A 16,136-nucleotide genomic window follows, 5' to 3' on the forward strand; every position below is an offset into this window, starting at 1 on the left:
ATAAATGAAATGAGTCACCCCTGAGAGAAACTGCACCCTAAGGTGGTGTTCAGCTCCTCCAACTGCAGGAAAAGCTGACGGTCCTGCCCTAAAACAAAAACCCTCTGCAGCAATGGACACACTGGTTCTCTCTAGCAGATATTGGTTCTGCACAAAATTTTCTGAGCTGGAGGCAGAAAGCTGCCACCCGGCTCTCCAGGTTGACCAAGCCTTGAGCACCATCCTGGACAGACCGGTGGAGGACAGCAGAGTCCACCAGCTTCTGGTTAGAGACAGAGAGAGAGAGAGAGAGAGAGAGAGAGAGAGAGAGAGAGAGAGAGAGAGAGAGAGAGAGAGAATGACAGGAAATACATTTATTTGGAACTGTGTCCCCACACTGTCCATAATCTATATGTATGGGTATAGCCATAAAACATCATGGCATACTAAGAAGTAAAGGCAAAAAGGCAGGATTTGGTAGAACTACAACTCCCAACAATCCAAGGTGATGGTTACCCAATATGCAGTTCGGCATTGAGAAGATGAAGCAAGATGGCGACTAAAATAAGCAAAGACAGTCCCCCTCCTTTTGATTGTCCATCATGGTGAGCAAATGCAAATACTAGAGAACTAACGCAGTGTTTGATAATTAATCTCAGCATTACTTGGCAATAAGCAGCCTACTTTCACTCGTTTATTTGCTTTGAATCAGTGAGTAGTCTGTACTTAATAGTGCAAGCGAGTGAGCAAGCTAGCTAGCTAACCTAACTATTATCGTTAGCAAGCCTAACTTTCAAATCGCATTAGGTATTATGTGCAACATGATGTTACGTATTGCATGTCGTGTTTTTTTCAGGATACCAGTTCTCAACACAACGCTTACATTGATTCAAATAGGAGTTTTTTTTATTTGCACAAGTTAGTTCTCAGGTTGTGCACTGATCGCATCCCTGACCTAGCAATAGCTGGCTAACGCTAACGTTTTTCTGAGTCACACGCCAATCACACGTTCTCATAGAGAAACCATTAACCATGAGAAGTTAGTTAACGTTAGTCTGTTTATTCTGCAGTTACATCTATCATCTTTCCATGGAATTGTGCTTTAAGTTCAAACAGGTGTGTATCACTGTGCATTATTGTTTCATTGCTTTGCTTGCAGGGCAGGCAAGCCTCCCCCAGGGCTCCATCTAGACGTGATGAAAGGAGACAAACTGATAGAGGTAGGGGCTTTCGGAATAACATCGTCCTCATCAACGGTTTCGCATTTTCACTATGCATGTGATTAGTTAACCAAATCATTAATACATATAATGGTCAACGTTGTGTGGAGATTGCACTGTATGAATTGCACCAGATACGAACCTGACAGTCACTTCATCCCAGTTGTGTTGCACACTGGGGTTTCCATGGCTGCCTGGTTTCAAAATGGTGCGAGAGCAATATAAGCCCTGAGATTTAAGCTTTTCAGTGGGAAGCGACACTGTTGAGTTATGGCTCAGAGGCACAGAGACATTTCCAGACTATTGACATGTTGAGGCTACATTTTTACCAGCTGTTTTAACGGCTATGATGCATTAAAAATGTCTGTCCCTGTAGAAACTGATCATAGATGAGAAGAAGTACTACCTGTTTGGGAGGAACCCGGACTGGTGTGACTTTACCATTGACCATCAGTCATGCTCCCGCGCCCATGCTGCCCTGGTCTACCACAAACACCTGAAGAGGGTGTTTCTCATAGACCTCAACAGTAGTAAGAGATTTTTCAAAATCACATGGGAACACTTCTATTGATAGACTTATTTTGTATTTAGAACCAGTGTCTGATATTAAGTGTTGGCTCACCTGTCAAGGGCTGGTAAACTGAAAAAAATCTGCCAAGAATAATCTTGACCAGTCAAATTAAGTAATATACATTTTTCATAGAAATATGTCACCAAAATGGCATCAAAACTGGGTAGGTTTTGGTACTATTTTGTGAACAGAATCAGGTACTGTTTGATTAGATTAGAGTTTTAATTTAAAACTTGGATGCTTTTGTCTTGGTTTTCTCTTTTTCTTTTTAGTGGCCTCACATTTGCTGTGTGTCCCCACATGGGAATAACGTTAAGTTTGTGCTAACATTAGGCTAGGAAAGTCTGCCTGTTTGAGACAAAATTTGAGAACAGACAGAGACCAATGACTGTATATAACCAAGGCATTCATCAAGTGTAAACGTCTCAGAAAGTTACTGGCCAGTGTGTCAGGTGACCCATATTTATTTATTCACCAAAAAACAATTTTATCAGCAGTTTGTGCTTGGCGGTAATTTCGCACCCTGTTTAGAACTATCTTGGATAATCATGCCTGTTATTTATTTTTTAATTTTTTTTACCTCTGTATGACACGGGCATAGTGTGACATTAAAAGCAGCACATGCATTACCACCAGGGTTGGATCATATCCCATTCAGTTCCATAAAAAACTGAAAACTGACTGAATAATCTGTCCAAATGTATACGAACTTATACGCATTTGATTGTTCCCATCTTAGCACACGGTACCTTCCTTGGACACATCCGTCTGGAGGCCCACAAGCCTCAGCAGGTTCCCATAGATTCGACAATATCTTTTGGGGCTTCGACGCGGACCTACACCATCAGAGAGAAACCACAGACCCAAGGCACCGCTGGCACAGGAGACAGTAAGACGGGAGAGGATGAGGAGCTGAAAGGACTGCTTGGCCTACCAGAGGAAGAGACTGAACTGGAGGTAAGTTCATTGAGTTTCTCGATAATAATAATATTCCAATGTTCTGAAGTAGGAACCAGTTAAAAGAGAATGAAAACTGTATTATTTAGCTCATAATAATCCATGATACTCATATATATACCAAATAACATAATGTGGCTTGAGTAAAGATTCGCCTTTTCAGTTGCTGTTTTAGGTAGAAGATACAACCGATTGCACTAACAATTTCTGTTGTACAATTAGGGTACACCTATGTTTCTTAAGTATCGTAGTATTGAATTAAGATTTTGTTTTGTTTTCATCCACACAGAATGTAGCTTGTGTTGGTAGTGTTGATATAAGAAAAGCAATGCCATCCCAACACCCGAAATTTTCAAGAATATAATGATGATGCAAACTATTAAAGCACCTGATTATCTTGTGTGTTTGTACCTTAAGCCTACCCTTGTACCTCAGACTGCTGTCATATACTTGTGATAGTACTTGTTATTGTCATGCATGGTCTGGTATAGTATTGTACAGTAAAATTGTGATCTAATGATAACCCTACCTCAGAAAGTTTTCAACTGCAGGCCTCCAGTGATAATCACTAAATTAACTCGTTATCACTGGTTTGTATCCTGAAATGCTGATATTACCCCATTACACTGAATTCCCCCCCCATCTCTGCATTCTGACAGAACCTGACAGAGTTCAACACAGCTCACAACAAGCGCATCTCCCTCCTGACCATCGAGGAGGGCAACCTGGAAATCCAGAGGCCCAAGAGGAAGAGGAGAAACTCCAGGGTCACTTTCAGTGAGGAGGACGACATCATCAACCCAGGTATAAAATCAAAGTCAGAGTGACACATTTTTTCAGTACTTCTGTATGCTTGAAACATTGAGAGACACTGAAATACTGGGCCAGAGTTTATGCAAACCCTGAAACCTGCTTGCAAAACACCAGTAAATACTCTGTACTATCTAATTTGTAGTTCACTGATGATATGTACATCTAATAATATGGACTGATTTTGTTCTGTGAGGCCTGTTGTCATGAAGGAAAAGTATTTATCAAGCTATATTGCTGGTCAGATATACTGTACATATTCTAACAACCTCCATGATTTGAGGCTGATATACAGGTGGTCATGAACATTAAAACAATTTTTTTTAAACTATTACAGAGGATATAGACCCCTCAGTAGGACGTTTCAGGAATATGGTGCAGACTGCTGTCGTCCCCATCAAGGTAAGTTATGGTTTTATCATTTGAACATGTTTGATTCAGTTGAAGACATGCAATACAGAATCAGTAACAGTGTTGTGCTGTAAGGTTACTGAGCACATAAATAGTGCTGTGCTTGAGCAAAATGAATGACTCTGGTTCTGTGTAGCTCACTGGGTAGAGCATAACAGAGGTAGGGGTTATATTTCAATTGCTGCTACCCATAGTGCTGTGTGGCACTGTGGATTAAAGTGTCCAGCAAATGTTATATGTTATGTTAATCTTAAAAAGCAACAGGTTAGGAGTGTAATCTCCAAAGGTAAATGTTTGACCTAGTTAGTAAATGTATGACCTGCATAGTTAAAACTCTGCCATTCCTGTCGCCTGTAGAAACGGAGAGTAGAGGGTCAAAACACTCTGGGGCTTGATGACCTGACTTCAAAACGCATGCACAGCTACTCCTTGAGCGGCGGTCTGTACGGGGACTTGCCTCCCACCAGCCACGAGAACCAGCCAACAGGAGCCCCAGGAGGAGCTGCCATCCTGGGAGGGCTTCCTCTGCCCTTCCCCAACCCTGCCCCAGAAGTGGACCTGGCCCCCGAGGCCCCCCAGCCCCCCGTCACCCTCAACCCCACCCCCGTCACAGGCCCCTACCTCCCCGACACCCACAACGAGCCACGCAAGAAGAAGTACGCCAAAGAGGCTTGGCCGGGCAAGAAACCCACACCTTCCCTACTCATCTAACCGCTCCCTCCAAGCCGATGACTCTCAGGTTCCCAGCAGAGACATCAGGGACTGTGACCTGGCAGAGGTGGAGCCATTCACTTCTCAGACTATATGGAGTTTTTTTTATAGTTAGATGTTACTCCGTCACCATCACAAAAACTGTTCAAAAGGCATTCCGCTGATTCCCTGGGGCCCGTTACACAGTACCCTCTACAGTGCTGTATGAGCATTTGATAAGTTGAATCTTGTTGATTGCAAACAAAATTAAAGTAAATTCACCAGACATGGCAGTGAGCGTTTGTGCCCCAGAGTGGTGGTTTGGTGTACTTGGCTGTAAGTGTCAGGCAAAGTGAATATGATGGGTCATTGAATTCTGTTTTTAATGTGTTGGATATCAAGTTGTTGTATTTTTTTTCCTACTAAACAAATGTTTCAACATTTTTTCACTCCTTAAATATTTTGATAATGCTATTAAGCAAATGGAAAAAAAAAACTTTTATACAAAATGTTTTACTGTAGGATGTGAGGAAAGTCTCTAGACATGAAATCAGTTTCCACAAAAAGATGGGGCTTTTTTTTTTTACTTTGAAAAGGTTAAACAAAATACTGAAGTTATCAATTTCTGTTTCTACACACAGACATTTCCATGAGACACGTTAGACCGATATGACTTGTCTAATGTGGTGTTCTCTGAAATGGTGCTGCATTTCTCACACAAGCCACTAGATGGTGACTTGTGCACATTGGTCCGAGATTTCTCTGTGGATACAAGCCATTTGCCCTGTCTGAATAGTGTGCAGTACTTCATCGCAAGGCTGTTTAAGCATAATGAATTTAAAATGGTGTGTTTTGCAATATTTGTCCAACATCAGTATATTGGAAATACCAGTATGTTTTATTGTTTTTACAGGTTTGATCAATTGGACAATTTCCAAAATAGTAACCACAATGTAGTGAAGTGAGTAAAAAAAATACCAATTTTGCTGCAAAATGACATGTTGGTAAAATGAACCAATCACACAACAACATGATGTTTGGCCATGCATCAGCCTTTGGGTTTCAGTAAGGTTTGACTTTTGTACGGTGGCATAGTACTGTAGCATCTTTTTCACATGCTACAGTACAGTTTACATACTGTTAGGATTGTGTATGTACTGAACAGAATTCAGACATAGCAACTGTTTTCTGATACCCAGTAACACAAAATATACAGTAGTAGGCCAATGTCAAAAACATATTGATTTGCCGTAACACTGTTTTATTTGTGTATGTGGGCTACTCCTTTCTGTATGAGGGTAACAGAACGGGTTTAAACGTGCGTACACTATGAGATCCGAAAACGAAACTAAAACACATATTTCCATTTGTTCAAACTTTGTACTGACATGCCCCAACTTTTTGTCCTCCCTTTGGGTGTGTGTGGATTTTGTAATCATAGACTGTAAATAATAAAAAAAAAGGAATTTTGACTCTTTTTTTTTTCTATGTGTTCAGAACTGGTTAAATAAGAGCTACTCTTTTCTGCCTGTGTTATAAATGTATATCTGATGAAAAGTCCTTTCCACTATTAGGTCAAATACAGACACTTGGAACAAATCGCTTGATTACAGTGGTTCGGGTAAAGTTAATCTTAAAATATTTTAACCTATGTTGCAAATAATATTGCAACATAGGTTGGGAATAAGTGTGATCCTGAGTGTTGAGAACACATTGCATAGTACAATACATTATTCTAGAGGTAAACATTGACCAGACATTTTACGGGGACTCACGTTGAGCCTGGTTCAAAGGTGCTACTCATTCACAGAGTAAGTCTTGTCATTTTTATGGCACAGGCATCAGAAACCACTCATGAGTGGAGAACTGTGACTCTTCACACAGTGGCAGTAAACTTTAACGTCTACATATTGGTAGCAAGAGAAATAAAAGGACTGAAATCTGCTAAACATCAATAAGGCAAAAAGAGGCAGAAAATTATTTCATGTATTAATCCATGCTCGGACCAGTTGCATAAAGCTAGTTTAAGACTAGTTTAAGCCTTAGACTGGTCTTAGATTCTCAGGTTGGACTAGACTAATTAAGACTGTCTGTTACATATTAAGACAGACTTCATGTAAATGGTCCCACAAGCTGCTTCACCGTGTAAACAATTAACAAATAAGGTTTCCAGGAACTGGGTTTTTGGAAACTGATATGGAGGGCTGACAAATAATTGATTATATAACCTGGATATTTGCTTTCATCATTACCATGACTGATGTTATGTTTTTATGTTTATGTATGCAATCATTTATCTTGTCTGAAATAATGTATTTACAAAGAAAGTGAGGAAAATGTTAACTGTATGCCAACCAAAAAAACATTTTACTTGCAAATGTTGAAGACATAGTCCTACCACAATATAAATTCTATTCTAATTTCACACTGAGTGTACAAATGTCCAAAAAACATAGTTACAGTAGTTACAGTGTGAGAAAATTACTATAGAATTTAAATGTCAAACAATAATTAGTTAATTAGGCAAAATACTAGTTTTTTAACTAATTTCTTTTTTTGTGCAAATAATTACTGAAAACTAATTTCCCCAAAGATAATCATATTCAATTACTACATAAAATACATCTATTCTGTGTCCATGTAATGTCATATTAACATGATATGTTAGAATATTTCAATTTCCCAAATGCTTTGCTGATGATGAAGCACAACTTGAATAGTACATTTGCTTGATTGGCTGAATTTTCTCCAGCTCTTTCCCTTTATTGTTGCCGGTCCACAGGTTTGATCTTGATGTGGATGCCGTTGAGTGAGCGAAGCACCAGTCTAGGAATTATCTTGGGTTTCCTAGTGGGGTCCTCTATCAGCTGATATCTCCTCAGTGTCTGGGCTATCACCACTTTCATCTCATTCATGGCAAAGTTCTGACCAATGCAGTTCCTAAGGGAGGGAAAAAAATAAAGGTAATAGCAATGTGAAGAACATCAGGAGTAATTAAGTGCTTTTGAACAATAATATGAGAGGACAGCAATAGCATATGTTATCATGTGAGTTAGTGTTAGATACATGCAGCAGACATGTATTTGTCATATTTCCTCGTTTAGCTGAAAAGCAAAAAACTGGATTACTTTCAGGTCGAAGCAATCCAGTTTGACTTTGACCTTGAATCCTCTTATTATTTTGAATGTGGAATGACATGAGATTGGGATATACATTCAATTCTTGCATTTTTTTTCCTACCTACTATTGTTACACTTGTCCATCCCACTGTTGAAAGCTTGGCTTGGGAGCATGACGATGGACTGACAACTCACACTCCTATTTACTTGTCCTCTTTTAAACATTTAAACAGTTGTGAATTCATATGGAGATACATTTGAGGAAATGCAAAAAAAGGCTGGAAACTTGAAATAAAATAAAATATTAAGATACTGGTGCTGTTAGTGGATCCAGACATCTTGATTAGCAGATATTTATTTGCATTCAGTTAAGTAGAAAGGTAATAAAGCAAAACAAATTATTAAACCTTCTCAAAATACATGCAATGATACGTTTAGGACAAAAGAATATTCCACATAATTACATACCTTTGAGGCCTAATTTCCTAATTAGAGGACTAAAATAAGTAATCCAGTTTGTATGTTGATTGCTTATTCATGTGAATCAAGCCTAGGTTACACAGGGTTCAACCTGTTTATTGTTTATGCTAATCCCTCATAAAGCCTAACAGCTTTTTTGTTGTTATGTCAGTGAAGAAGGGGCTGGAGCTGGGTTACATGCTCATAGACTTCAGACTTCAGCCAGGTGAACACAAGACAGTGAATAGCTGTAATGTGAGAACCTAACTGCCTGGTTCTCGAAAATAGTGGTTGAGTCACATGATGTCAGGTGTGGACAAACCTGGGGCCAGCAGAGAAAGGTACAAAGGCATGCGGTGACCTGTTTGAAGCATTCTCTGGCAGGAAACGGAGTGGGTCAAAGACCTTTGAGGGATACAAGAAGATTAAAAAAAAACAGAAATGTCAGTGTGCTCTTAATATCCTGCAATGGGTTATCATAGTTTACTGTCGTCTGTGTCGTTATATATTTGCCAAACAGAGCCAAAACAGTTTGAAATCATTTATGAAATCATGTTTACATTTTCAAATCTTTATTTATCCAGGGAGGGTTGACTGAGCATGTTTTTTATAGCAGCGCTCTACTTAATACAGTTACGACACACTCACACCTGGGAGCTGGCCAGTGCAACAACAGTCTCCTACAGCTGGCCACTGAAACAACTGGAGGTTAAAGGAAGAATCCACCCTCGGATACTCTTACACTGTTAAATATCATCAATCAAATCAAACTCCACTGTAGCTGCACTGGAAATATCTCAAAATGCGATGCTGTCTACATTTGGCCAGCAAAAATTAGAAAAATACACCACCAAACAAAAGAAATGGGCCCAGAAATACAAGGCACATTGCCAATAGCTGTTTACCAACAGTGTTAAAGTGTTTTAGGGTGGATTTTTCCTTTAAGTGCCCTGCTGATTGGCACCTCAATGGTAGTTATTCAGGGAGGTGAGAGAGATTTGCCAAGATTGGAATCAACACCCTCCAGTGACAAGCCTTCTTCTACCCACTAAGGGTTCACTTACATGAGGGTTCTCCCAGACAGTTGCATTCCTATGAATCCCAAACACAGTGGTTCCAACAAGACAACCTACAAAAAAGAAAATTATTTAGAGAATATTATGTTTTGCATGCAAACAATGGATTATGAATGGATGCAACTGTGCAAACAGGCCATAGTCTCAATATGTTGTGCTAGGTAAATTATAACATAGCTTATGACAAAATATGCATATTGCAAAACCATTGCTAGTGCTTTATTAGGTAGGAAAATGCTGACATGAGAAAAAAAGAAAACTAGGACTATAGGACCATGTTGTTCAAAGGGAGCACTTACAGAAACAAAACCAATACCGTTAGTTAATAATTTAACTCTAACAGGTGGGGTAAAGGTTATGAAGACAACCATTGTAAAATCAGTCTAATCTATCTGATGGTTATCTTATGACAAAGGCCCCCTATCTAGCAAATAGTAACTGAGATATATTCAGTATTCAGTTCATCAGTTTCTAATTAGACACAAAAACACCGATGACCTGCAGGCACACTCCTTCCATCAAAGAATGTCATGGGTTTGGTTATTTTTCGAGATATTCCTGGTACAGGAGGGTAAAGACGGAGGGATTCTTTAATGCACATTGTGGTGTATGGAATTTTGCTGAGATCCTCCCTAAAAACAAAATACATATACATCATATCAGTATTGGCAAGCAAATTGATCAATATTCTAAACAAATGAAAAACTGTAGGCCTAGTGCACCTATTGTTAGCTCACCCAAACCAAATGGACATGCACAGATTGTCACTGACTTCTACAGTATGGCATAAATTTGAATGCAGTGGCCTACCACTCCATGGTGTCCTTGCCATCCAGGGCTTGGATGATCTCATCCCTGCAGATCTGTTGGTGTTCTGGGTTGCAGGCCAGACAGTAGAGGGTGAAAGAGATGCCACTGGCTGTGGTGTCATGGCCCTCAAACATGAAGGTGTCCACTTCCGCTCGTATATCCTCATCTGACAGACCCTGCTGCTTCTCGTCCTGAAGTAGAGATAAAGTGTAATAGATAAGATAAGATAATAATCGAGATCCTGATGCACTATTTGTTAAAGTGATAATAATAAACTTTATTTGTAAAGCACTTTTTAAAAAGGTTGCCAAGTGTTTTACATACATTAAAACAATGATAAATGAACACCAATATAATAAATAATAAAAATGGCAGACTGTAGCAGTCAGGGCGGTGTTGAGCATCATTAGGAAGGCAGAGAGGTAGGAGTGGCTCAGCCGACCAGGGGCGCATATCTGCAGTACATTGGACTGAAAAGTCTAAAGACTGTTGTCTAGCAGAGACTGAGCACTGACTAAATTTAGTTATGTTCTCTTGAGAGCCGTCAGAGACAGTGCATTGAGGTGGCTTGTTTGTAACTGAGTTAATAAAGTGTGCTTGTACGCCAACGCTGCTCTTGTCCTCTCTGTTGTCCATCCAACCCTGCAATGTTTGTGAAAGTGGTGGCCAGTTACTGCATGGGGCTAGATGGAGGATCACCTGTGTGTGAAGCCTCGGGTGACACCTGGCACTGGGAGACAACCGCGCCCCAACCGTGCACAGACCCACAGCACTCCTGAGTTTGAGACCCCTGCCACCCCATCTTCAACCCCCTCAGGCAGGGTCCCTCTCCAGCCAACTCCCTGAACTAATGCCCCTTTCCCTTCTACCCCACAGGTGCCAGTCTCAGTGGCCGCTGCGCCGGACCCACATGGGGCCCCAACAGTGCAGGCATTCTGACCACATGCAAAAGGACTGTGATGACCAGAGCCTGATTCAACATGGGCCATTGGTAGAGGCGTCTTAGATGTCTGTTTAGTATGTGCATGGGAACATTCATGATTACCCTGTGGTGCCAGTGTAAATTAGCTTCACGGGAAAAAGCAAGTCAAGGCTGCGGTTATTTCCTGCCTTAGGCATCCTCTCATATTAAGCACAAATTGAATTGGGTTCCCCAATTTGAGAGAAAATGTGCAGTGAAGTGTTTACAACAGGTAGGGAAGTGAAATGTGGGCACTGTGCTTGAACAGTTCCAAGACGAAACCCTGTGCCTTCGACCAAGTGATAAAAATTGATGGTCAGCTGGAGTGCCCTGACGCATCAGCTCGTGGCAAAATTTTATTGGCCGGGCATTTACGAAGATGTGCTTAGGTGGTACACCGCCTGCCATGAATATCAGCTGATTAACCTCCATGGCCACCCCAACAGTGCCATTGCACCCTGTTTCTTTGATGGAGGTCCCCCTTCAAAACAATTCGCATGGACCTCATCGGGCTATTAGACTGAAGTGCACATAATTTCTGCCACAGGCACTTCCCGAACTCTACAGGTTGTTGGGCATTCAGCCAATTTGAACCAGCATGTACCATCCCCAGACCAACAGTCTGGTGGAGTGGCTTAACAAAACCTTGAAGACAGTGATCCGTAAGATTGGGAGGGTCATTGTTGAGGATTGGGATTAACGCCTGGACCCTCTGTTATTTCATGCACTTGGACAATTACCAAGGGAGAATTTGCTCTGAGTGCAGGAATGTCAATAGTGCCTGTACAACAAAGGTACCCAGCTGAGACAATTGTCACAGAGAGATAGAAGTGCTTGTATTGCTCCCCACTTCCAGCTCCAAATTGCTCGCCAAGTGGCAAGGACGGTTTGTGGTCACGCGATGAGTCGGGGTTCTCGATTATGAGGTCGCGCATTGACTTATGTTCTCTTGAGAGCCGTCAGAGATGGTGCATTGTGGTGGCCCGTTTGCAATAGAGTTAATAAAGTGTGCTGCTGCGCCAACACTGCTCTTTTCCTCTCTGTTGGACATCCGATCCCGCAACATTTGTGACATTGTAATTCAAAAAAGCACTGTAGAGTAACAAAAGGTGGGCTTACATGGTTACCTAATAGTAATATTCTTCTAACTGAATAGACAAAGATATAATGGCTAGTGGTTCCTTACTGATATCATTACATTGGGCGAATGTCAAAATAATATTGTGAAATCAATGGATTGTGATTGTGATGACATAATATACCTTTGCGCAGAGAAGGATGTCCAGAAAGTCCAAGTTTCTCTTGGCTTGTATTCGATCCAGCTCCTTCTCTTCCTTTAGTGCTTCTTTCCTCTTTCTTACGACTTCCTCTACCAAGAAACACATCATGGGAGAGTATTAGATACATGGTTATTACAGGCTCACTAGACATATTGACATAACAGATTGTGTAATACATCTCAACCATTGTGTAATACATCTCAACCATTGTGTAATACATCTCAACCACTTATTGGCTGACAGTGCCCTGTAAGGAGGTCAGAGTAACTGACATTTGATGATAGCTCAGATTGTCATCTATCAAATTGCCATTACACATTCAGAACTTACCTGTATGACTGTGAGCCACCCTGCTTGCCTTCCTATATCTGAAACCATGTGGGCTGAGGTGGAAAATGATATCGCTGTGATACGGAAAGGTCCTGAACCGCAGGTTAACCATATCACTAAGCTCATACACTGCTTTGATGTATGCATTTGTTCCACTGAAATGAAAACATAGCATTAAAAGCTTAATTCCCTTCAGTTACAATTTACACAGATGAAGCAAGAAACAACTTCAGAAGATGAAATTAAAATTAGGAACTGTGGCAAAACGGTCCCATAACAATAATGACTAACCCCTCGCTCTGACAATTGCTGTTGCAGCTGAAGGCACACTTCATGATGCTGTCCAGTGTCATGAGGCTCACGTATTCAAATAATTCAAATGACACATTGGTTTTTGCATAACCCTCCCATTTGTCCTGGAAATAGTGGGAAAACAGATGTGATCTCTCTGCAGGAGCTGGACAAAACAAATTCCCACAAATGTCTCTACTCCCACCCACTGATTTACTCAACCAACTCTGTTCACAAATACATGTCATCTAGTTAGCCTGTAATTATAATTTAATCATCATTAATATACCTTTATGTCTTGTAATTTGTATTAACTATTATTATTAAGTGTATAACAGTATATATTGTCATGAACATACCAACATAGTTTTTGTAGAATCTGACATCAGTTTTACATATGGCTTCAAAACATCATAATGGAAACCTGGGGTCAGGAGCCTTCTGTGGCGAAACCACTTCTGGCCTTTTGACACCAGCAAACCATCTCCTAAAGAAAGAAATAGATGTATGTATGTATGTATGTATGTATGTATGTAAACCTTTATTTATTCAGGGAGGGCCATTGAGAGCAAGCTCTCTTTTTCAAGGACGCCCTGATTACAGCACAAGATATAAAAACACATTACAAACATTACAGTACAATATAAAATCACATGAAAATCACAGGTTCAGATAAACAACAAGACTATGAGAAGCACGTGCAATCCCCACATAATGTATCCTCTAAAAGCGCCCTGAACTTCTCCATAGAGACAAATCGGTCCAGTTTAAGAGAGTCCTGCAGGCTATTCCATCTATCAGGAGCGTAAAAACTGAAAACGGTCCTGCCTCACTGTTCATACGTGGCGTGTCTAATCTAATGTGTGTTTGCGAGTAAGTATGATACCCTGTAGCACTGAAACTCAAGAGCGAAGACAAATACAGTGGAAGCTTGTCAGACAAAACAAACAAAAGACAATGTAGATATATAGATCGATAGAGAGATAGATAGATAGAGAGATAGATAGATAGATAGATAGATAGATAGATAGATAGATAGATAGACAGAGAGGCGCTAAATAAGCAATTCCCTAATGGGCTGTGCAGATATATACTGGATGAAAAAGGCAATGTATTCTTACCAATCCATGGTGTAAGAAATCTATATGCAAAATCATCTTTCGGCTCTGTTGAGAAACAAAACATGGCCACAGAATGGCCATTCGCTATAAAATATGTATAAGGCATTTCATGTGAAACACTGAATGAACTGATATATTATAATAGGTAGTGTTTCAAGTTCAAAACAATCGCACACCCACACCCACCTGTTGATGCCAGTATGGTTTTCACATAATCTGGGTGGTGAATGTTGAGGAATGAAACAAAAGGCCCAAACCACAATGGAAAAGCAAAAGGGTATTGCTCTCCCCATTCCACCACTTTGTCCATATCTGTCCCATCTTGTTTAAACTGTAAGAGAAAAGAGAAAACTTATTTACAACTGAAAACCTCAACTGAACCCCTCGACTCTTTCTGCATGCTTTACACGTGATTTATTACGTAAATCACTAGGGGAAGGGAGGAGTGAGATGTTTGCCTAAACGACTAAAAGTACATCTTATTTCCATATGGGGTTTTTCTTTGATTTCACTCATCAGTAATGCATCTTCCCCAAAAGCACTCCACGACTTGACACAAGAAATACAGTAAAACATAGCGCCGCAGTCATTTGCAATGAAATTTGATTTAATTACCTCCTGGACATGTCCCAACAGCCAGTGTCCTGGTGGTCCTGGAAATGGTTCAAGATTTCGAAGCCATTGTCTTTTTTTGATAATCAGGGCAGTTAATTTAAAGACGACGGCAACTAAGCAAAGTAGTGCAAACAAGTGATGCATGGCAGGCAAATCCAAGGGAAACGATTTCGCTTTCATGACAGTTTCAATTAATTACATTCCGATTAGACGTATTATAATATTCAACCTGACTCTGCAGAGTAGGTTATTGGACGCGCTCTTTGCACATAGCCTACTTGGAGGTAAAACTAAGAGATGCCGAAGCCCGATGAAGAGGGTATGACGTAGGTCGGTGGCCTGTACTTGTGTACGGTGGGTGGAGTGTTTTCCACAGGCCGGTTTATCAAATGCTGACTTCAGGTGCTGCCGGAAACATCAAAACTTTGGACTGAACGTGCATGAACGATCAAAAAAAGTGGTAAATAGGACTGGGAAAGTGGGAATTTTCTATGATAAGTTACCAAGATGTGATGTTAAGTCGGCGGAGAGCATGAAATCCATGTCAACAACTGATGATAAAAGATGCATAGCCTATATTACGATAGCCTATTGTTTGCCATCGTGTGAAATTAATTAGTATTTAGTCTATTTTGGCTTGAACTTTTGGCTGTCAAACATTTTGTAAATCCTAATGAGTTGTCCTGTTGAAGAGATAAAAGCAAATACTGTTTAGACTTTATATTGCTACAAGACCTACATTAAACAAGTCTAGTAGAACAGATACACAACAACGTTTGGCTAATGAATGATTTAAAACATTAACTGATCCAGATTTTTCTCTCATAATTTTGCAAAAACAAGATGAAGTAGCTCAGTGAAGCTTGATTTCTAAAATAAAACAACAGCCACAAAAAAACATACTTTTGTTACAGGGTTCAATTTTGTTATTATTACCGACCAAAAGCAACTAAATGCGCGACGCATTTACAACTTGGACGGTTGGAAGTCGAAGCTTTCGAGGAGCACTTGAAGGCAGCATTACACTGCAAGCCTGCTGGAGGAAGTCAGGAAATGCTTCTGTTCTGTAATTGGCTCATTTATTAAGATCTCAAAATAATTCTTCTTGTCATTCACATCTGATTCATGTAGTGAGTTTTTCCATTGCTGCAACTTCTGCAAGTCGCTCTGGCTAACAGTGTCTGCCATATGCCGAATTATATTTTAACAATCTTTGAACTTGATAAGAAGACCTTTACAATTTGATAACTACAAATGCATCTTAAAACACGATTAGAACAATACCTTTTAAAGATAATAATCATGCATGTGTAAGCAATGGTAAATCTAATATACTGTATATAATATAGGACACAAACTAATTATTACAAATTAAGTTCCAAATATCCAGTTTGAAAAATTCCCTAGTTATATATTTTGTGCTATAATTTTGTGAG

General features: G+C 40.1%; 2 protein-coding genes and 1 non-coding gene across 3 annotated transcripts; 2 read left to right on the forward strand and 1 right to left on the reverse strand.

Moving 5' to 3' along the window:
• The first annotated feature begins 511 nt into the window (after positions 1-511).
• On the forward strand, positions 512-6,110 carry ppp1r8b (protein phosphatase 1, regulatory subunit 8b). Its single transcript, XM_071913161.2, has 7 exons — positions 512-584; positions 1,139-1,199; positions 1,576-1,729; positions 2,510-2,727; positions 3,387-3,531; positions 3,875-3,939; positions 4,306-6,110. Exons 1-7 carry the CDS (start codon positions 532-534, stop codon positions 4,657-4,659), a joined length of 1,050 nt encoding a protein of 349 aa, XP_071769262.1. The 5' UTR covers positions 512-531; the 3' UTR covers positions 4,660-6,110.
• LOC139922642 (small Cajal body-specific RNA 1) lies at positions 1,325-1,488 on the forward strand. The gene has a single exon (XR_011785153.1).
• A 927-nt stretch (positions 6,111-7,037) lies between the features above and the next one.
• LOC139933377 (cytochrome P450 4B1-like) lies at positions 7,038-14,978 on the reverse strand. Its single transcript, XM_078287270.1, has 12 exons — positions 14,701-14,978; positions 14,272-14,416; positions 14,086-14,130; positions 13,324-13,451; positions 12,965-13,089; positions 12,674-12,828; positions 12,326-12,432; positions 10,103-10,293; positions 9,791-9,924; positions 9,281-9,345; positions 8,539-8,621; positions 7,038-7,578 (listed from the first exon to the last, which is right to left on the reverse strand). The coding sequence occupies exons 1-12, from the start codon at positions 14,878-14,880 to the stop codon at positions 7,401-7,403; spliced, it is 1,536 nt and encodes a 511-aa protein (XP_078143396.1). The 5' UTR covers positions 14,881-14,978; the 3' UTR covers positions 7,038-7,400.
• Positions 14,979-16,136: the final 1,158 nt, after the last annotated feature.

The sequence above is a fragment of the Centroberyx gerrardi genome, chromosome 12 (genome assembly GCF_048128805.1).
Source record: "Centroberyx gerrardi isolate f3 chromosome 12, fCenGer3.hap1.cur.20231027, whole genome shotgun sequence".
NCBI lineage: Eukaryota > Metazoa > Chordata > Actinopteri > Beryciformes > Berycidae > Centroberyx > Centroberyx gerrardi.